General features: G+C 48.9%; 1 protein-coding gene across 2 annotated transcripts in view; it reads right to left on the bottom strand.

The window, feature by feature from the left end:
* The window catches only part of PEX14 (peroxisomal biogenesis factor 14), a 113,053-nt gene that overhangs the window by 4,417 nt on the left and 85,585 nt on the right, over positions 1-23,051 (bottom strand). The window contains exons 5-10 of one of the 2 annotated variants that reach the window (XM_044445357.1): positions 19,004-19,126; positions 12,706-12,791; positions 9,476-9,578; positions 6,666-6,763; positions 4,231-4,278; positions 2,927-3,018 (exon numbers count right to left, since the gene is read on the bottom strand). In XM_044445357.1, the coding sequence (XP_044301292.1) occupies positions 2,927-3,018; positions 4,231-4,278; positions 6,666-6,763; positions 9,476-9,578; positions 12,706-12,791; positions 19,004-19,126 (550 nt within the window). The remainder of the gene's footprint in view (positions 1-2,926; positions 3,019-4,230; positions 4,279-6,665; positions 6,764-9,475; positions 9,579-12,705; positions 12,792-19,003; positions 19,127-23,051) is intronic. The other variant, XM_044445358.1, reaches the window with a different exon arrangement.

The raw sequence follows: 23,051 nt of genomic DNA, 5'->3' as shown, positions 1-23,051 counted from the left end.
GTGCAGCCATGGTGGGTTCGTGTGACTGGCTGTGGGTTAGTGTGGTAACACACAGTTTACAATCTCTCACATTCAGCCTCGACTCATCCCAAGTGTGGGTTGCCGTGTTGTCTAAACACAGCCAGAATCTCAAATAAGAGCAGGTCAAGGACACCCCCTGGTCTGCCCCCCGTCTGCTCACTGCTCTCATATGCACAACAGCTCCTGGCGACAGCTAACACCTCTTTGCCATCTTTCCTTCCTCAGTGTCATCATTATTAAATTTCATCGAATAATTTCAGAAAGTGCCAGGTGACTTCTTGGTGCGTGTCAGATTTCTTTTTCGAACGACACGCACTTCTCGAAATTGCAACATGCATAAAGCACGCAACCAAGCCCGAGGTGAAGGACTCTGGTATCTCGCGGATTTCGCCATCCACCACAGGCTTACCTGGCATCAGTGGATTTTAAAAGAGTGCTTTGGGTGGGTGGATGGGCTTGGCATGTTACCAGCACCATGACCATCTGATCCAGCAGGAAACCACTGGTTAAAATTTAACAAACACACACAAGAAGAAATTACAAAGGGAGAATGAGAGACCCCTAAGCTGGCCAGAGCAGCAGAGCTCCGGACAGCATTCGCCACGGCTCACCTTCCAGACTTCGCTTATTTTATTTATTTCTATCCCGCCTTTTTCCTTTCAATGAACTCAGAGTGGCTTACATTATTCTCCTCCTCTCAATCTTATTCTCACAACTACCCTGTGAGGTGGGTTGGGCTGCCTGAAGCCCTGCCTGTGGGGACTTGGTTCCATTCTCCAACTGCTTGTATCCTTGGATGTCTCCAAAAGTTCCACCAAAATCTGAACTTATGTTTCGGTTCCGCCCTCTAGGCAGCAGACAACAAGGAGAAGCTTCTTTCTGTGTAACCACTCTTCTGCTATTCAGGCCCTGTTATGAACTGGAAATGGATGTACTAGCTCAGAAGACTCCTGAGAGTCCCTTGAGAGAGATCAAACCAGTCAATCCTAAAGGAAATCAACCCTGACTGCTCTTGGGAAGGCCAGATATTGAAGATGAAACTCAAATACTTTGGCCACCTAATGAGAAGGAAGGACTCCCTGGAGAAGAGCCTGATGCTGGGAACGATTGACAGCAAAAGGAGACGGGGATGGCAGAGGATGAGGTGGCTGGATGGGGCCACTGGGGCGGTGGGTGTGGGCTTGAGTGGACTCCGGGGGATGGTGGAGGACAGGAGAGCCTAGAGGAATGTTGTCCATGGGGTCGCGATGGGTCAGGCACGACTTTGCAACTAAACAAAAAACATACAAGCTCACTGTGGGGTTCCAACTTTCCTTCCTACTAGCAGAAGGTGCTCCTGGAGTAATGGAGGGGCACGGAAGCAACACTGGATGTTGTTTCCTAGGTCCCCACCCCTCCAGGCATCTCTTCTCCATGCGAAACCCACTTAGGCTGATCCTTTAGCCATTCCCAATAAATCTTGCTTTCCACACGGACGACCTCTTCTGAGCCATTTCTCCAGATCCTTCTGAAAAGTGTGGCACTCAGAACTGGGTGCAGTACTTCAGGTGAGGTCTGGATTAGTGTAAGACATTGGCCCTAAAACCACTGGGGTTATTTGTGTCCCGTCCCTGGCGAAGACCGAGACTGGGGCTTCCTCAGGGTTGCTCCAGTTCTTTAGGAACTTGCTACTGCTTTGCCCAACATTGGAGGAGTGAAGAAGCACCCACTGATGAACTGATTTTAAAAAAGATTTTGGACTGTGCTGAAATGGACAGGCTGACTTTGTCTCTGAAGGAGAAAGAGGATACATACTTCTATCAAACTTGGAACTCTTTTTATTATTGGCTAGAGAAACGGGACTTTGCATAGATTTGAATATGTCTATGGATTGCTATAAAAAAAATAATAAGGGGCTGACCCAGCAGATCTGATGTCTCTGATGACTGATGTTTTTTAGTTTCTTTTTTTTAGTTTGTAGAAAATAATAATAAAATTTACTTTAAAAAAAAAGGAACTTGCTACTGCTATGAAACTTTCTATCCAGGGAGAGTCATCCCATTTCTATTTCAGCAACTCATTAGTGAAAGTTACTAAAGTTCCACCATCTTTAATGGCAGAACCTTTTTAATTTGCTGTGACTCATTTCTGGTTTTCTGTTCGTTTGACAATAGGAAGGTAGGAAGTAGAGTGCGTTAAATGAATAAATAAACACTCCATGCACAGATACTTTTTCCTCCTTCCTCTGACCCCATTGAATGAATGAAACAGGCTATTTGAAGCAGCCTTCCAAAACTGTTGCCCTCTGGGTGATTTGGACTTCAGCTCCCATCAGCCTTAGCCAACATGGCCAATGATAAAGAATGCTGGGAATTCTCGGCCAAAATGTCTGGAAGATACCAGGTTGGGGAAGGCTGAGATAGACCATAAATTAAGAGTACTATCCTAAGTATGTTTAGGCAGGAAAAAACCCCAACAACTCCTAACATTCCCTGGAAAGAATGTTGAAATTGTGGGACTTTCTTCTGTCCAAATGTGCACAGGATTGTGCCTTTCCTTCCTTCTGCACCTACACTTATCCCCAATTTGTTATGCCTTTTTAACTGTAAGCTAGTTTGGGGGCCAACCTGGGCTGAAAAACAAATAGAAGGAAATTATCTTTGATAGGTTTCTGTGCACGGACACAACTGTTGCCACACACTGTATGAAGCTGCTGGATCGGGGGTGGAAGAGCAAAAAGTTGAATGGGTAAAGTCCCCGAGAGGCAACAAAACATCAGCGAGGAAAAGAATGGATGGGAAGCGAGAAGAGAAAGAGGTCTGCAGAGTTAGGGAGTTCTCAGTGGGTCTCTAGATTGCATTAGAGGAAGGCCTGCCAGCTCCTACCCGACCCACTCGCCCACCCTCAATTCTGGGTTACTTCCCACCTGTTTAAAAGCAGTCCTTTTAGTGAATAGATTTCCGACTTCAACTCGTTGATATTCTGAGATTCGAGGATCCAATTCGTGGATGTTGTGGCCTTGGGTGCAAAGAAAAGGCAGCAGTTAGAGACAGACAAAGTTAGGAGAACGCTGTGCAAAGAGTTCTGCTTGCAACTTAAAACCTCCCGAGTGTTTCTGGACACTTGCTTTTGAATCCAGCTTTCGAGCAAATGATAAAGACGGCAAGCAGATAAATGATTTCCTCAACAACAAGAATGCGCTAAGGGGATGTAAGGGTTGGATCAGGACTGGCTGAACCGCCACCACTCCAGTGCGCAAAGCGGCAAAGTGAGCTCAGGCGATCCCCACCGCTTCAGAGGGGATCAGTTCTCTTTGGAACTCGCTGCAGCTGGACGAGATCATGCTCACTTCCTCTGGTGGCTTTAAAATATAGGCGATCACGCAAATGGCTGCTGTTCGACCAGTCGGGCTTTTAAGAAGCCGGTGAGGCGGCGCAGTGAAGACTAGGACCAAAGAGAACTTCAGCATCCCAAGGCACTCTGCTCCAAGGCCTCCCACTTAATTGCAAGTAAGAGTATTAGGGGCAGAAGGCCTCTGTGCCCAGTTGCTGGGCAACATGGGCTGGAGGGTGCTGTTGCACCCCTGTCCTGCCTGTGGACAGGATGCTGGGCTAGGTGGACGGCCGGCCGGCCTGATCCAGCAGGGCTGCTCTTATTTTCTTACAGGGAAGGTACTAATTGAGATCTATGAGTTAATCTCAAGAGGAGTTGCAAGAGAGCAGCAAGGATCTGACAACATTTGAGGCAAGAAGTGAAGATGGCCGAATCCCTGGTAGGCAGTAATTCCCATGTCCATTTGTGCTGCTGCATCCAGGTTGCCATGGGGTTTGGGAAGCAAAGGGCCCCACACTTTCTGGGCCCTCTAGCTATGCCCCCTGCCTTCAGCCACTACGCGGCACCCAGCTCCAGTTTCCCAGGGTATCCTGTATACATAAAACCTGCCTGTGCCGATTGCCATTCTTGGACAAGCTCTTTAAAACTCAGCTCGGACTGTCTTGCTGGGAAGCGGCTCCTGGCCACCACGGGCTCGGCAGCAAGCACCTTCCTTGGCTGGTGCTCCCGGCAGCGGCAGCACTTGCCTGACGAACACAGGCCCAGATGTGGTCCCCTGGGACGCCACCACTCCCTGAGCCTCTGTGGCAGAGAGAATCTGGGAGCCACCGTTTTGGCTCTCTCCGAGGCCTTTGAAAGCTGCAGAAGCCCATTAACAAGAGAGCGATTTCCACTCACCGGCCTGCAAAGGGATTCAGATTTCCAAAACACATATGGTGCCAGATGCTGGAGGATTTAAGAAATAAAACCTGACATCTGGGGCTTTTTAAGCCAGTCTCTTTTAAACACACAGACACAAAACAAGTGGTAGAAAATTCAAGCCCGGAGATTCGCCTTCACACACACCCCTTTTTAAATTTAATGTAGTTTTTCTTTTAATTACTTAAAGCCGCTCTTTTTAATTTTTTACAGCATGCCAGTAGGAGTTTGAAAAGCAGATATAAAAACTTACACTGCAGCTGAGAAAACTCTACTTTTTTTTTTAACTCCCCAGTTTATGGGCTCAGCCAAGGCTTTCCTTTGTGTATACACACAGATGTGGTTTTGATCACACAAGAGTGAGTGCTACCATTTTAAGAGGAAAAGTTTAAAAGGGGGGACTTTTCGAGACACCTCCTTCCACAAAAAAACCCAAAGCACCAAGCTCTTTCTCTTCTTAAAGCTCAACATGTGCTCTTAATATTAACACTTCAGACTCACATGGGGGAGTTTCCCAATTTCCTCTCTAGCCCCAGGCCACCGGCAAGATTTTCAGCTCCCCCTCCCCCCCCCCAAAAAAAAAGTCAGAGCAAAGCTTGGTGACAAGCATTAATCTTTGGGCTCCTCTACTGCCTGAGACAGAGTGTCTGTCTGTCTTTCTGGGGGGACCTATAATTTTTGGCGGGTGGCTGTTCTACAAATCAAAGCCTAGACATAACTTGTATTTTAAAAACTTTTCCCTGCATCATCATCATCATCAAATCCAGTGTTCTATTATGAAAATCAGGGTTCTTTGGCACCTATTCCATAATTCGGCCCTTAGGAAAACAGCCTTGAGCTCAAGTGTCAGGAAAAAAGTAAACCAAGTAGACATTATTCTTGTTTATTCGTTCATTGTATTTAGATCTTGCCTCTCCTCCAAAGAGTCCAAGGCAGTTTATCTGGTCCTCCTGTTCTCCATTTTATCTCACAACAACCTTGTGAGATCGGTTAGCCTGAGAGGCAGTGACTTGCCCAAAGACACCCAAGGGGCTTCCAGGCAGTGCGCAGACCAGAACATGGGTCTCCCAAGACCCTCTCCAGCACTGTGGTCACCACATTGTGCCACTTTCCACAGGCCCCCCAAATGTTGCTCAGAGCCTGCCGATAGTCCGCGGACCAGTATTTGAAAGCTTGTGTTCTAGAAGGTCGAAAACAGAGCTGAAGTCTTGGTGGCTTAAGAATACCCCCTGCTCAGCTCACTTGACCCCACATCTGCAACTTTCTCCCCCGCCTTTTTTGCCCCCCCCCCAGGTCAAAATTTTTCGTGCAAGATCCTGGGGGGGGGGGGGGGGTAGGACCTTCACTGCACTTGCTCGGCACAAGAAACACAGAGGGTACAATAAAAACGATCATCGACCCTGGTCTGAAACATGACGCCGATAACAAGCCACACTCTGTCTTCGATTTAGCTCCCCAACCAACTTCCTTCTGCGCCTCTGGGATATGGAAATAATTAGGGGCAAAAGTCTCCCTGGACCTTTTTGCAAGGGTCACGGGAGAAGGCAAGGATTTGTCCCCCTCCCACTGCCCAGCCCCTGTCCGCACACACGTCACTTTGCGCTGAGCCTGGTTGCCGCTTCGTCTTGCTTCCTTGATGGTGACTGGGGCCACTCGGCATGGGATGGGCGGACGCCATGGCATGGAACCTGGCTGCCACGCCTGATGCTCTCCTCGGTCCCTGGCAACAGCCACTTCTGCTGGGGAAGGCCCGCTGCTCTCTGTCCAGCCTGGCGTGCATCTACTTCTACTTTCTTGACTCCAATAGCAGCCACTCACTGCGGCTTCCCGGTGTATGTGGAACCGGACTGTCTCAATCACAGTCCCCCCAGCAGCTATTTCTCCAATAAAGGTCTGCTGCGGCCTGCATATCCTAAATCTCTGACAGCAGCTACTTCTTGTAGGGAGAGCTATGTTATTTGAGCAGAACCTGGCTGCCACATCCTCTTAGTTCCTGGGTCCCTAGAGGGAGGGCAGTCCTTCCCTGGAAGCGGCAAATCTGAAGTCAAGGGCTATGGTTTCCGGGGACATTCTGAGAAGCGCATTCAAGATAAAAAAGTGGAAAAGGAAAAGCAGAACATGCCAGCAGAAATATATTAATTGGTTCTCTCCAGTTCCTGCTTCTTGCTCCTTCCAGCCTTGCTCCAGGAAAAATACAGCTGGGAGTTCCCGGGAACACTTGCACCCTGGCCTATCTTGGAGACCCCTTCTGGTCTTCAAGATAGCTAGTAGCCACTGGAAGACTTCATGTCCTCTATGAATGTATTGCATCTTTGTTCCAACCCAGGGGCTATTGCCCCATCCTGAGGCAAGAGGGATAGTATAAACTGGCATGCAGGCTGCTGGAGGATTCATTTACAAGGAAGGAGGAATACCTTCGAGGTAGCTAGTTCCTGGGTGAGCTCCTGGATTTTCTGCTGCTGTTGAACGAGGAGCTCCTGGACAGAGGCTAAAGTTGTCTGAAGCTGAGTCACTGTGTGGAGCACAAAGACAGGGCAGGGAGAGCAGAAAGTTTGTTAAATCAGAGCATACATGCACACACACGTGAAAAAACAGGTGTTCTTCCCTGTCAAACTACCAGATTCCCCCTGTGCCTGATTTATCTATGGGCTCCTGCTTATTCTAACCACCTATAAGTTATCCACACTATGGGCAATCTACCTGCACTGTCTTTAACCTCCACTATTTCTACTTTATCTTCCTTTTGTATGGATGTCTCCAGCCTACAGTATATCCGTCCGAAACCTCTCCCTTCTAATTATACCGGCTTATGATTTGCACGGTCTCCCTGAACTTGCACAGCCTTGGTATCATTTATCTATCTCCACGCTGCGCTGGGAAAACCTACAGCGCTTGAGATCTCCTTCTGGTTGGGAGACAGATGAGTCTCTGGATCGAGAGAGGGAAACTGGCTGCACTGTACTGTAGTGGAGCTCCCGGACGGCGTCCCCCGAGCTCCTGGTATGTTGCAGCGACGGCATGGCAGAAAATGATAATTTCTTGGGGGGAAAATTTCTCAGAGCCGAATCTACAAGAAAAGGCCGGGGTCTCACCAGCTTCGTACTTTGTGAACATGTACATTAAAGGAACGGTTTAGACGTGCAATGTTCCTGCTTCTACAGCTCAGTAAACCAAGGGTGTGTGACACATGTGTGGCTTTCAATATTTTCAATATTTTTGGTTCCCTTCTAAAAAAACAGCTTCCCAAAAATCTTTTTTCAGGTTGCCCAGCCAAGTGCAGCACAAGGATATCCGGGGGATAAAAATGGCTTCCAGACCCCTTAGAGTTGTTTTCCCCTCGCTAACCCACAGTCAGTTTACAGGGGACGCTGATTTATGTCTGCTCAGGCATCGGGTTCCCCTGAATTTAGTGGGGCTCCCTCCCGTGTCAAAGGCCACGGGATTGCAGCTCAGCATTCATTTGTGACTCGAACACCTGTTTTCTGCTTGAGAAGCGGTCTACATTAAAAAGTTACAACGATGACATTAAAATATGAAATCCATGACACAGAAAAAAAAGGAACAGCTAAAAGAACATTGAGAAAGCCAGCGACATACAGGACACATTCCAGCAGAGAGCTTTATGCCGCAACCCAGGCCCCGTGCACCGGGGAGCAAGTTCCACGGAACTCAGTGGGGCTTCCTTCTAAGAAGTCACGTGCAAAACTGCTGCTTAAGACTGGTTTATTTAGGGCACGGTCATTCCACAAACCTCCCGCCCGGTGCTTATGCCAGATGACTGCTTTTCGGCCGAGTGGCTGAGCTGCTTCAGGGAGCAGTTGCCCCTTGCTGAAAGCTCCCTATACCAACTCCCCAAGGCTGAGTTCCAGACCCTGGACAGGCGGCTGCCCGGTTCTTTCTGTGCCGGCTGGTGGGGACGGGAGCGGGGTCAGAGCCAGCGCCAAGGTCAGCGCGCTGCCGCTGGTAGCAAACTTGCGGAAGCATCTTGTGCCCTACCGACAAGGCCTGGAGATTGCAGATCACTCCCTCTGGGCGCAGCCCCAAAGGAGAGCTCTCTGTTAGACGGGGCTTTGGAAGGGGCTTCAGCCCCCCTTGATCATGCCAGTAGTCGGCAGACCCGACCCAGAGGGCAGACAGTCCAGTCGGTTCGCAAGCCACATCCTCGGCTTGGTGCAACGTCTCAATTCACAAACCACCGTTAAGCCAGCACCCCAAAATCATAGTCTGAAGTGGCTTTAGACACCACCGCTTGGGGAAGGCACGTTGTCTCGACTGAGAGATGGGGCCAGAGACCGGCACGTGCAGTGCACGGAAATATAAGCAAGGCATGCAAGATTCGGAAGCAGCGACCCCTCGTCCAAAAGTGGGCCCTGTGCTCAGCATGCACGCTCCCCTCTCGGGGAAACCGCGGGGAAGCAAGAGCAGTGGGCTGGCTAAGAGCGCAGAGCCGTCCGCGCAAGTGTCTGTGAGCATGGCGCTGTGTCCTTGTGGGGCGGGAACCTTTTCCTGGAAAGACTTCTGGAAAGGGGAGCTGCTCTTATCTCCGGCTGGAGGCTTTTGGTGTGTTTTAAATTATAACTGAGAACGAAGGACACATATATACATACACACACACGCACACACACACACATATATTCCACTAGCATGACAGGTAACAGCCAATCTAGGTCATCCATTGAGGCGCTGGGTAATGAACAGATGCCCTATGGAGTCAATAACAGAGAAGGTTTCAGGGGGTCGGGGGACGGTTCCATAATTACAGACTCTCCTGACCCTGCCTTGAATACTCAAAAGGAAAATGTGGTGGCTGGGAGGGGAAGCAGATGCCCCCTCCCCACCCCACCCCCCCAAAAACCCCAACCCCAAAGAAAGCCCTCAGAGAAGCAAAAATTAAAAATGAACTTTACAGCCCCTTAGAAAAGGCTTGTCATTTTATTCCCCTTATTAATATTCTGAGGTTGGGAGCCTTTCCGTAAAAACATAATTAATTGAGGCCGCGCCGACAGTAAACAAGCAATTTCAAATTAAACCGAAATGACGGCGGCTTCATTTGCAAATGTGAACAGATTTCTCAGAGCAGATAAATGAAGTCACCACATAAAGTGGAGATGGAAGAGAAGGTTGGGGAAGGAAGGAAGGGAAGGGGGGGAAGGAAGAGGAGTGGGGGGAGACGTGGCGCGAAGGGCTTCCAGGGGCATGGATTGATGGGATCATTAATCTTCACCTGTCTGCGTCAGGCTGCCGCTCATTTCAGAGATGTTGGACTCGATCCGCTGCAGTTGCTTCCTGTCTTCCTTGCCTCCCATGATCAGAGGCAGCAGGTATTTCTGCACAAAAGAGGACACGGGGTGGAGGCAAACAGAGAAGTCTGGGCTCCTAACAGCCAAAACCGAGCCCTGCTGGACCAGGCCATCTCCTCCTGCATCCTGTTCTCACGCTGCTAACCTCTGCCCAGGGCAATCCCACAAGCAGGCAGGGGTGCGAGAGGGCCCTCATGCCCATTTCCCCCAGCAACTGGGGTCTATAGGCACCCTGCCTCTGACGCGGGAGATACGATATCGCCATGAGGACTGGGAGGACAGCCTCCTCCTCCAGGAATCTGTTCAGTCCCCTTTGGAAGCCGTCTAAACCGGTGGCCGTTGCTACATCCCGTAGACATCAACTCCACCATTGAGTGAAGAAGCCCTCCAGAACATGAGCAGCCCTGGTGCCGGATCCACGCAAGTGTCTGTCCAGCCCACCCTCTCGGTTCACCCAGTGGCCAACCGGGTGCCCCACAGGAAGCACAAAAGCAGGACTGAAGCGCAAGGCCCTCTCCTGCTCAACCGAAAACCCCCGGAGCATTCCCTTTACTTCCAGACCAGGAATGATGGCAAATAAGCTGGGACCCATAAGTGGATTTTAACATGTGGAAGGGAGACGCTCTTCACTAAGGTTCCTGCCCCAAACGGACTTTCAGTTCTGCGGTACTCCAGGAATACTAAACCCACCACTGGAGCAAAATTATGTTTTACCAATCCCAGAGCAGAGCACCTCTGAAAATCCTCTGTGGCAGATGCCAAGCCATCTTTCCACTCCCACTTTTGCGGGAAGGAAAACTTCTTCAGCTGAAACTCCTGTGAAATGGGTTTCTGTTGGTGCAGGAGACCAGTGGGTTCAAAGGGATTGTTAGCATGCTGGGGCTCAGATCCCTCTCCTGCCGTGGGATGAGTCTTTTGGGGAGGTTCCCTCATCCAGGACAGGTTTCCCAAATGCACCCAGAGCTCAGAACGACTGCTGCCCCAAATCTTTGGTTTAAAGTGTGTGTGTTTGGAGAGCGGGGAGAGAAGTAGATTTTTGCAAAGTTTAAAGCTACTTCTTTCTAAGAGTGTTTACTATGAAAAAACCCCCAAGCCAAATCAAAGTGCCCGAGTGTAGAGAATATGTTCACCGGACCTACAGCAGGTATCTGACATCAGCCTCGCGGATGTATTTGCATACCTTTTAAACCTTTCATGAGCAAAAACAGGGACACCCGAGTGCTCACGCTAAGCAGCGCCTGTGCACTTGTGCTCAGGGTTGCTGTCCCCACCCCGCCTGCCACATCCCACCCCACTGCTTGACGCTAAAGGTGCCGCCCCACATGCCATGGGCTTCACTCGCACGTGGGGCTTACAAACAGGGGTTGCGGGGTGGGTGCCCCTCCCAACAGGAGTTCGGGCGACCACTCAAGCCGTCGCCAGAAAGGAGGGAGGCAGCGGCTCTGAGCCGGCATATGATTTGCATGTGCTAATTAACACGTGCACACAGACAGAGAGATCATTCCTGTCCTTGAACTAGAAATAAAATGCATCTTGCTGCAGTGGGGCGGGGGGGGGCGGGGCTGACCAGAGGGATGCTCCGTCCGGAGCCCTGGTGAGAGCCGCGGACGGCCGCTTTTCTATTCCATCTAATGGGACTTTATTTTGGACTGGACAACCGTTCAGACTGAGGGTGGTTCCAGGGCACACGGTCCTCCACAGAGGAAGGATCGTGTCCAGAGTTTCAGCCGGCCTCACTCTCCCGCACCAGTCCCAGGACAAAAGCCCCCGCTCAACCTGCCTCTTCAGCCCCTCTAGCCCTGCCCCAGACTGTGGCAGCGAAGCAGAGGCGCAGGAGATGCCCCGGGGTGGCTCGGTCCCCATCTTCCTGCCTGTCCAGCAAGCAAGTGGCAACAGTGACGGGAAGGATGGGGGCAAGAGGTGCTGGTAGTGGGAAGGAAACTGGAGGTGGCGGGGGGGTCCGTGCAAAAAATCCTATTTGCAGTGCAGACCCTTTAGGCACAGCCTGGTCTAAGAGATGGAAATCTGAGAACGAGCTACGCCCTAGAAACTCACACGCATCGTCCTGAACCCAAAAACAGGCAAGCATTCACTCGCTTGCAACAGGAGGAGAGATATGGAGAAAAGGGGCTTTCCGTTTTATCTGTCCACAGTGGCTTTCCGTGGCTGCAAAAACCATTGAGAATTTCCAAAGGCATGAGCTGTGAGAACCGTATCAGGGGGTGATGGAGAGGGTCCTTCTCAGTGGTAGCAGCCCTGCCGACCTTTTGGAAGGCTCCCTTGGGATTTTTGCCCAGCAACTAGTTTAACTGGGGGTGGGGGGGGGCATTCTGTTTTGCTTTAATTCAGGCTTTGACTGTCTGGTAAAGTTGCTATTTTCAAACTCAGATGTTAGTACTGAGCTTTTAATGTTATTTTTACGACCACTTTTTTTTATTAGGGGTGCATTTGATTTAATTCACGCAATTATTTTAACTGATTGCTTTTTACCATTTGTTCCCAGTTCTGCTGTTGTTCACCACTTTGAAAGTCGTGCAGGGGAAAAGAGGGCACCTCTGTACCTGGCTGCCTACCACCAGCCCCCCGGGTCTCCTGCCCTCAAGTCAGGACTTCAACTCCCATCTGCCCCAGCAGAGCGAACTCTGTTTTGGAAGGCCCTGCAGTAAAACCTTCTTGGTGGGACTGCATCCTCGGCAAGTACCTCTGTAAAGCCACCAGCCACTCTTGTGCCTGACCTCATCGTGGCCACTCCTGGCTTTCTTGAAAGGCAGAGGGGCAGTGAGGTAGGCAGAGTCGGGCCCCTGACAAGGCCCCCCAGCCCATGAGGGGCCCTGGCCAGAGCCCCCTGGACCGACTCCTCCTTTTCCCTGCCGCAAGCTATGTGTTTGTCTGCCTCTCGTTCTGGGGTCAAGACAGAGAAGCTGCCTCCCGCCAAGCCAGCAAGTGGGGAGAGAAAGATGAGGAGCTAAAGCAGCTGGCAGCGATGGCAGTAAGACTGGTGGGGGGGTCACTGAAGGAGGGGTTCTTCTCCAGTGACCCCCAAAATGCTTGAGCTGTAACTGGGACACCGGCGGACCCACATGACACAAATCAGAGAGCCCCCCCAGCCTCTGTGGCAAAGAAGGTCCATGGCAGTCAAGAGGAAGCTCCTCACCTTGTAAAGCTGGTGGAAGCCGAAAGCGATGCCCGCCAGAATAATCGCTAGGGCGCCATAATCCCTCCATCTGGAGCCTGGGGGACCTGAAGGACGAAAGCAGAACGAGTGAGGATGCAGAGAATCCCTGGGCCAGATTGCACAAACCAGCAGGCCACCGGACCTCACTATGGCATCGCGGCTTGTTTAATGCCCAGCGTGGGCTGGGAGACATTTGCCTGACGACGCATCCGGGTGTGCCGCTTCTCCTGCCCCCTGAACCCAGGTGTCGTGGCTTGCTGGACTGAGAAAGAAACCACAAGGAACCCTACAGCGACCCACCAGCCCTTCATGGGCGGTCTTCCCCTCCCGTCACCTGAGGCTGGACAACCTGACACGTGGCCACACCGTGGGTCGCCGCTGCTTGCGGACACGCTAGAGAGACTTGCTCGGCCACTTCCGTGGCACTTCTGAATCTAGGCTCAGCATCCACCATTTCTGTAATGCAAATGGCAAGATCTCAGCTTGGCTGGGGACTGCTGGGAGCTGCAGGTCTTTCCCCTGCCTAAACACACCTAAGCCGGTGCCCCAGCCTGTGTGGGGACCCCAAAAAGGCCTTACTGATTGCTGGAAAATTGCTGAATCTGGTTTACTCCAAACTGGTCCTCCACAGTGAAAATCCATATGAGAGCCTAGCTTAGCCCTAATTCAATGCTCCAGGTCTTCCAATTCCAACAGCCAGGGCATGTTGTCCCACAGCATGGCTGGCTGAAGGGGATGCTGGGAGTTGTGGTCCAATGCCTCTGAGGACGCCAGGTCAAAGAAGGCTGTGCTCTGGTTTCCGCCCCACAGTGAGATTCCCACTAGTAAGGCATTAGCTTCTTCTGCAGAGCTTCCTCGTAGCGCCTCTCTCCCAGCAAGCTTCGACCTCCAGGCATATTGGAAAGACACCTGTGGGTCGCTCCCCCACCCACCCGCCCAATTCCATCATCCACGGCCTTTCACCTCTTTCATCTCTCCCTCCGTTCCTGTAATGCTTGCGCTAAGAACATTTTATTGCCCCCTGGTTTTCATTATTAATGAAAAGGGACCGGGATGATCTTTCGGAAAGTTCAGAGAGTCTATAAAGACAAGGAGCTGAAATGCCATTTCACTTGTTTTAGGTATGTGTGAAACAATTTCTGTCTTGTGGCAAAAAATAAAGGCACTGAGGAGAAGGGGAGGAACTAATTGGAGGCTGTGGAGAGAGAACTCAGCAAGGCCTCTCTTACCGTCACCTCTCATGCAATAAAGAAAGGGAGCATCCAAGCCTATGGACTAGCAGCTTTGGCAGAATTATAGCAGAGGTCCTTACAGAATTCTGCACATCAGAGCAACAGAGGGAAGAATTTGGGTGGCAAAACCTGTTTCTGTGCTTAGAGAAAGCCAGAGAAAGCAATCCTGAGGATTCAACTACACTAACTTTTTTGTTTTGTTTTGTTTTTTAAGAACTACACTAAAGTTTTAATGGAGTCATGCAAGGAAAAGTTTGCACACTTAGTTTCTGACTCTTCCCTGGGCCAAAGGAAAAAGCAACAGACCAAAAACATGAGCAAATTTTAGACTGAAGTTCTTTTTGGTGGTGGCCCCTTAATGTGAAATGCTCTTTCCAGCAAGGCTTACTGGTGTCAATGTTGTCATCTCATCAGAGCCAGGATAGCTATGGCATACAGTGCCATGGAGAGCCCGTGTGGCGTCGTGGTTAAGAGCCTGGGACTGGGACTCAGACGATCCAGGTTCGAGTCCCCGCTCAGTCACGGAGCCACCTGGGGGACTTTGGGCCAGTCACAGACTCTCAGCCCAACCTACCTCACAGGGTTGTTGTTGTGGGGATAAGACAGAGGAGGAGAATGATGTAAGCTGCCTTGAGCCCTTTGAGGAAAAAGGCAGGATATAAATCGGAAAATAAATAAATAAATAAATAAAAAATACAATGGGCTGATTAATCCACCATTTGAACTGTCTATGGTTGTCACTTATGTTTTCATTGTTTTATGGCAGGGGTGCAGAACCTCAGTGGGCAAACCTTACCCTCTGGGGTTCCTTAGAAGATATACCCATTATGTTGTGTTCTAATTCTCTTATAAGTTGCTTTGGATCATTTTTTTAAAAGAAAAGTGTCGAAGAAATTAATTTATTTATTTAAAATATTTCTACCCCATCCTACACAAAAAAGCATCCCAGGATTTACAATTTATTGGGTGGGGGGGGGGGGGCTTCTTGCCCTGTGAAACCATCTAAATGACTGGCCCATGTCCCCCAAAATTTTTGCTAGCCAGCCTGCCCACATCTGATTGTGTTGTTGTTGTTGTTGTATTTGCAGCCTAAAAAAAAAAGAGGAACCAATATCTGCAATGCTTTTGTGTATGTTCACCTGGAGACAATCCTCAAGTCACCCCAGGCGAGCCAGCAAGTGGCCATTTACAGCACTGCTCCATTAGCATTCTCGGGAAAGGAGAGAAGGAACAGCCAGCCTTTGCAGAACAGGCAGACAAGTTTCAAATAGGTGTAAAATCTGCGTGAACTGAGGGCCATAAATACCAGGCCAGGGTGACAACGCCCGAGAGATGCCACACACCTAAGCTCAGGAACTCCCTGGAATTTGCATGTAATGAGGGGGGTTAGGAAGGAGGGGAAGAAGTATATATAAACCCTATCAATCATTTAAACACTTAGAGTAAGATTTGTTCTCTCTCCAGGATTAGAATATTTCATATACGCCAGCAGCCGACAATCATCATGTTCTAACTCCTCTCTCTCCCCCCTCCCCACCCTTCTCTCTCCCTTTTCTTCCTTTCTCACTCCTCCAAGTTGCGGGGTTCAGTTTGGGAACATGTTTAAACAAGTCAGATTGAGTGATGCTTCCAGCAACTAATCGCATGTCAAATAAAAGATATTTTATGTAATAAATTACCGCTACAAGTAATTCAGATGTCATTTATCAGTTTTATTATCAGTCAAACCCAAGTCTTGTTTCTCTATATTAATCAAAATCAAGCAGTCAGAGGTTCGTGGTGGAGGTGGGTCTCCCCCCCCCCCCCCCCCCCCGCTTCTTTTTTAAGGAGCGATTTTGACGGCTCTTGGCAAAAGGACAGACATGCCGGGCCACGATTTGCAGGTACGCAGGGTGCACACCGGCACACTCAGGGAAACAGGGGAGTGGCGACTGGCTTTCTCCTTCGGCTACACAGCCAAATCAAAAGGAAGGATTGCAAAACTGAAGTGAAAAATGGGGCTTAGGGTATAATCTTGTGCATGTTTAGAGAAGGGCAAAGTCCTTCCAGCACGGAGACCTTTTGCCATGGTTGGGACTCTTGAGTTGGAGCAAAACCCACTCTAGATACAGAAGGGCTCCCTTTCCCCCACACCACTGCAGTCTGGCAAGAGGGGTTGACTCTGACACCAAAACCCATAAGCCTCTGGCTATGTGACTCAGTTGGCAATAGGCGTTTACTCCAAGGCCAGGTTAAGTCCGAGGAATTCTCTACCCAGGAAGGGAGTAACTGGCCTGATTTATTTATTAGATTTATACCCCACTTTTTATTTTTTTTTAAACACCCAAACAGCTTACATCATTCTCCTCCTGCTGCTCTCCATCTTATCCCCACAACAACAACCTTGTGAGGGAGGCTGGGGTGAGAGTCTGGGACTAGCCCAACGTCACCCAGTTGGCTCCAAGGCTGAGCGGGAACTCGAACCCGGATCCCCCGAGTCCCACACCCGTGCTCTCAACCACTACACCACACTGGCATTCAATGATGCAGAGAGCGGAGTGGGGAGGGCGGGATACCAGTTCCTGGACTGGACTGCTTAAGACTGAAACCAGAACTTCCCGCTTACGCAAAGCTAAGCCTTCTGTATAACTTTAACCAAGCCCCTTCCCAGACAGATGGGCAGGGAATACCCAGCCGCACCAGGGGGCAGTGGGGGGCAAGTCCACCCTTCCTGTGGTCTAAATCCCACACTGTGGCAGTCACCAGAGAATCACACTTTCCCTGGTGCCACCCCTTTCCCACAACCCATTCGGTGATTTCCCTGGCTTTTTTCCAGGTTTTTTTTTTTTTTTTGGGCAGGGTGTTTGTGTCTTATTCTAAAAGTAAAAATGGCCCCCCGCAAGGCTTGGTTCCTAGCTAGAAGTGCACCCAGCTGACATTTTTCTGCCTCCTTTACTTCTGGCTCTCCCAGCCTTGGAACAAGCCTCCAAGAGCTTTTCTGAAATCAAATCTAGCCATCAGGCTGAAAGAAATTTCCTATGCTTGCCTTAACATGTTAGCTTTCCATATGCAAGGAATCGGTTTCTCTCCCCCCCCCACCCCCACACACACCCTTCCTCTCGCTCTTTATATATTTAAACCATCTGATTTGTTCCACTTATAATCCCAGGGGGCATTTTCTGAAATCTGCCGTACATTTGAATCCGGTGTACATTAATTCACGCGCTGTACTCTCTCTTCACTTCAGGATAACCTCTGAAGCCAGTTGGAAAAGCATCACCACAGTTACATCTTGATCCAAAGGGCCGTGGCTTAATTGCACGTTGGAGTCGTTGCATGTGATTAATTAATTTGCTTGTCATCTTCATGAGCAAAGATGGGCACAGTTACTAAACAATGAGCAGTTGCAGAGTTGTAGTTGACTCCGCAACGTCTTTATTGGGACTGATAGGTGCTAGTAGATTACTCGCATTAAATCTTTTATTAGCAACTAAGATTGTATTAGCTTGGCACTGGAAATCAACAGCAATTCCAACAATTAAAAAAAGGGGTGGCTGATGAAGACAGCAAGACAGAAGGACTGTAGCTCTGCGAGAGCTTGGCATGCAGAAGGTCCCCTGGAGTATCTCCAGCATTTCTAGGTAGAGCTGGGAAAAAATCCTGTTATGATACTACCAGCCTCCCTCCTTATTTAAAAATATTGCTAAGGGGCTCTCATGTTCCTAGGAGCTTACTTGAAATGGAGACAATGATGGAAAAGTATCAGTGAGGAAATGGATCTAGAGTCCCAGAGGGCTTGCAAGAAAGATGGGTTCTCTTGCACATACACTAGAACAGCAAACGGACTTGCTTGGATGACCACAGAAGCCACGGTTCTTCTAAGGGGTAGACAGCCCGTTTCCTGAGGCTGTGGGCTGCCCTGACCCAGGGAGGAAAAGCCCTGCTTTCCAAAGCGACCTCTCTGGAGATCAGTCTGCCCTTCCGTTGGCAGCCCGCCGGGTGGGGCAGAGAGGGAAGAAGGGGTGAAGGAGAAAGAAGAGGATGTCAGAAAGGGAGGAAGTGGGCCTGGGTTCTACCTCGGACTCCAGCAAAAGGACACTGAAGGATATAGCCCTCAGCAGGAAAAAACAGAGCGAAACTCCTGGCCACTGGCCTGTGTGCTTGGGAACACAGTAAGATTTTTTTCGAAACTTTTTTTAAGTCATTGATTCAAGCAAGCCATTTCTATCCTTATATGGACCAAAATCATTTCATTTGGACAATTTACAGTTCATGTGCTCTTTTCCCCTTCGTATCTACATCTATTTGTGATTTATATATTTATATGGAAACTGCCTGGGGATTTTTAAAAAAATATGTAGCAGTATAGATATAGTACAAATGAATAAATAAAACCTCACCAGGAAACCACAGTTCTGCATTGCATCCAAACCAGAGGAACTGTGGTTTGTTCTAACTGAAATCAGTGAACAATCCAGGTTCTGAAAGCGGCTTTGAAATTGGTTTGTTTAAACGTTTTCTGATAAGAGGAACACAAAGTTCCTTGCAGCTTGTTCTCAATAACATAAATCATGACAATCATCTGAACTGGGCCATTGTGAGCATATCAGGATAGAAAGAAATATATATTTGCGCTGACAACATAATGAATAGAGTTGTTGTTGCGATGTGCTGCCAAGTTGTTTCCGACTTATACTCATCCTATGAATGAAAGTCTTCCAAAAAGCCCCATTCATTACATCCCTACATAAATAGTGTAGTATTTATTTACTGGGGAAGCTGCCACTTAGAAATAATAAAAGTACTTTAAAAATCTCAGAGTTCCAAAATTGAAGAATCCAGACAGTCCCTCAAATTCAGACATTTCTGGCCTCTTTGTAGCTCTAAACCTTTGGGATTTTGCCATTTGATTATCAAGTATTTCCACAGCTATGAGATAACTCTTTAGGAGAAAAAATAAAACCAATCTAACCTACAAGAAGGCTGCATGTTTTGCACCCCCGAGGAAGAGGAGCAGGGCTGCCCCCTTTCCCAAAAGTCATGGCAATTTCCAAAAAGTTACTTACTGTACGGTGCAAGGTGAGGGGGTGGTGCTGGCACCAAGTGTGTAGAAAGACCTAAGGGCTGGGTCTCCTCTTTGGCGGTGCCCGACTGCTGAAGTGCCAGGTCAACTTCTTCATCTGTCAGTCCTGGAGGGAGAAGAGGAGATGAGATTCATTTTGCCCACATTTGCTTACTGAGGGGAGAACAGGCCCGTTCCACCAGTCCTGCTGAAAGGCTACCTCATTTTCCTCTGCCTTCCTAGTCCCTTTTATCTTGTGTGTTGAGACTTTTAGTCTGTAAACCTGCAGACCGTATCTTCCTTTACCCTGAGCTCATTCACTCAGTTTCCTCTTCTCCAGACTAAACATGCCAGCTCTTTCAACCGGCTCTGAAGATTTGTTTTCCAGAGTTCCTTACCATTTTGGCCTCCCTGCTCTGGCTGTGCTGTTTGCCCATGCCCTCCATGAAAGGCAGCATCCAGGACAGGTGACCATTCTCCAGAAGCAGCTTGCAAGCAGGGAAAAGAGGACTGGGAACCGTGCATGCACTGACACCTTCCTGGGGATCTGCCGGGTGCACCTGGCCCTTCTGCCTTTTATTTCTTAAGGTTAAAAAAAAGAAAAGTAGCTGAGAAGCACTGTTTGGATTCAAGGAGACCATTTCATGTTTAGAGCTCTGTCGCAATCTCCGCCTTGGGATTTGGTAGAGGGCACGTCACCATTCATTAGCCCTGCCCACCTGTCTTCTGACCCGTTGTGGTAGCTACTTCATGAATGGACCAGGTTCCCTTCTGGGGCGGTCATTTTGTGAGAGCGCCCATGAGATTCTCTCTCCAAATTCTGACCTTGCCCACCAACCCAAAAGGGTTAGGGCCACCTGAACTAGAACAACGATTTCTCATGATCTAGGGCATTTCGCAGTAGTGGGGAGACTACTGGCCCAAACGAAATTGTCCCTCAGGTCTGTCTTTTCTTCTTTTGCAGTGAAAGGGGAGTAAGTCAGAAGAAGTAATAAGAAAACATGGGGTGGGGGTTCTGAGTGGAAGTCTTGCTCCCCAAAATCCCATGAACAAAGTATCAGCATGCCAAAAACTCTCACCTGGAAGCCCCCCCCCCCCCCCAAAAAAAATTTCAGTGAACTACCCACAACCCCCAGGAAAGCTGCCTGGAAGCTTCCATGCACATCTTTTGGGAAACGAATGCCTCCTCTCAAATTTTGGATCTGCTGGGGTGGGTGGAAGCGCTCCCCTCCGCGCTGCAATTTAACCTTAAGCGATGGCATATTAGCGCTCACTGCCACTTTTCAAATGTGGCTCATTCAATTTCCTTAATTTATCTTTGAGTTTATTGCTGCTTTTGAAGTAGCTTTTCTATTGCAATTCTCCCCATTCTTCCCCCGAAAAAAAATGGGGGGAAAGAAACATATCCCATCAACAGCAAATGTGGCTCATTTTAATCTGTAATGGTGTTAAAAAAAACAACTCAAGAGTGGGAAGAAAACTAACAATAATGTAGGAAAACAGACAGGGAAACAAAAAGCTAATTATTGGGTTAGACGACTAATTAGTCTAGATCGTTTCTGAAGATGGGAATAATTTGCTTTATTTTATGACAAATGCGGAAATAAAAAAAGGGGGAGAGGAGAAGGGGGGAAACCCAGGTCTGACTGTGATTAGCATGAATGGGACGCAGAACATCAGGAGAAGAAAAAACCCGAAAACAGAGCAGAGCAGGCGAAGGCCATGCCAAAACTTTCAGAAACGGAGTCGTCATTATTTGGCTAGCTGGGCTTTATCCAGCACTCTGCAAGGCTGCCTGACGTGCCAGAGAAATGCCGGGACCTCCCCATCTGCTGCGGCGGTGACATATGGAAAGGATTTGGCCAGTGAGAGGAGAAAAGAGAGAAAGCCAGCTGCTGACCAGCTTCTGCAACGGAAGTGGTGCAGCTGGTTCGCTTTTCCCGAGAAAGCGCTCGCTATGAACAGGAAGAGGAGAGAGAAAAAGGAGGCATGTTTAAACATTTTAGCTTCAGCAACTTAAAAAGAAGTTGCTGGGATCAAACGGAAGAGGCAGAGGAGGGCTCCTGGGCTCTGGGTAGGCGGGAGGTCCCTGGCACGATGCCTGGCCTTGCCCATTAAAAGGCACCAGAAGCAGTCCGGATGAAATCCTGTTGCCTGCCAGGGGCAGGTCACACAGTGGTGTGATGAAGACGTGCCCTGGTGCAAGGCACCTAACTTTAAAAGAAGAGTAGCAGCCATTTTTGCATGAATGGCAGAAACAGAACATTACATAGAAAAGACTTTTGCTCAGCATCAGGTCATGAAAGCATCACACACACACACACACACGTGTCACTAAACGCCGGTACAGATATTGAACTTTCTTCCACAGTGCCTGGAAGATCTTGGTCCTAAAGACAAGTGAGGGAAAGAGACATATAGACAGACCGCTTTGGAGATGCACTGTAAAGTCTAAGCAAAAGTAGTACCAACCCATGTCTAGGGTGGGGTGGATGTGGGGTCACCCAGCTGCTCTCAGGGGTTGGGTTAAACCCCCTTTCTCCAACCAGGATTACGCTGCAGGTAGTCAACCATGATCGCCTCAGGATAACCTGAACAACAGATGAGACTGCCTCCTAAAGCAGTTTCCCCAAGTTTTGAGGCAAGAGAGAAACTCTGTTTTATCTCTTTATATCCAGGTTTGTTGCTGAACAATATACGACATGGTGCGAAGGGAAGAATTCGGTGCAGATGAAACCCAGTATTTCTTTACCAGGAAGTTGTGATATAGGTGATGCTCACAGGTACATCTGACTTAGAAAGGGAGATTGTTTGACTTCAGCATCACTCTGTTGAAAAGATCTTCTCTGGCCTGCTGTTCACTGAGCATCTATGCACCTAACTGGCATCTTAAAATGGCATCAATGCAGGTGGATTGGAGAATATAGTTCCCAAGGCACCTTGACTGGTAGGAAGTCAGGACTCAGGCATCCCCTGGGAATTGTTTTCCCTGGGTTCTGGATGTCCAAGATTCTGGAGTCATCAAAATGCCCCATGCCTGCTGCCAGGTAACTCAGCACAGAACTTGGGCAGCTGATGGGGGACCATGGAAGCATTAGACTCTGGCAAATTACTGAAGCTTGATGCAATCCGTATTTCAAAAATGCCTTGAAACAAACAAAGCTTTTCTCTGCGTTTTGGAAAATACTTTGGTTGGTGGAGTTCAGCATCCATTAGGCCAAAGAGAGTTTGTGCATTGCTACTGGGAACCAAATTTATTTATTTATCCATCGATTTTTCAATGCATTCATTGTGAAGTAGTGTGACTGGGGAAGGGAAGCCAAACAGGTCCTGATCAAATGAGGCTGCCCATTTCTCTGAAAATCCCAGCCTGCGTCAGTCCATTCAAAATGAGCAGATGCGATAAATATTATCACTAAAGCAAACTACAGAGAAGTCCTTTGTTCTTGAGGTCTCCAATCTGGAAAGCACAGGAAATAACCTTCATTGTTAATCTACACTCCTCCCAGATCTATTCACATCCTGTTCGGTTGGGATAAAATAAACCAAAAATTGTTTTCTTGTAAATAAACTGGTCATAGTAACCCGTGACAATGGGGTTAGATCTTGCCCGTTTTCATTGGAGCTGGAGATGGGGGAAAGGGCTCTGCAGTCGGGGTACAGGACCTTTCTGTGGGCCGAATAACCTGAACGCCATTCCCTGAATGCCTTTGCAGATTTGCCCCATCCTAAAAGGCGGAATGCCTCTCCTAAGGCTTAGGGCCAAGCGCTTTAGCCTGAAACAGGTTCCTACTTTGACCATGGCCGTTTTCCCCTTTGGCCCCTGGCCCTAAGGCATCTCTGAAATGAAATCCATCCTTAGCATCCTGTAGCAGAGCATGGCCTGTTGAAAGAAGAGTCCTGTGCAACCTGAAGTCTTGCTGCTTTGTTCTGTCCTTTAAGAAACAATTTCTGCCCACAAAAGGCATGGGCTGAAGCTGACCAGGAGGGGCTTTCAGTTTGGCCAAACCCTGCATTTCTTGGACAGCGCAGCAATGGGGAAACGGCCAGCC

Source organism: Varanus komodoensis, unplaced genomic scaffold (assembly GCF_004798865.1).
Source record: "Varanus komodoensis strain SLA01 unplaced genomic scaffold, ASM479886v1 scaffold48, whole genome shotgun sequence".
NCBI lineage: Eukaryota > Metazoa > Chordata > Lepidosauria > Squamata > Varanidae > Varanus > Varanus komodoensis.
This window is presented reverse-complemented; position numbering and strand designations above follow the sequence as displayed.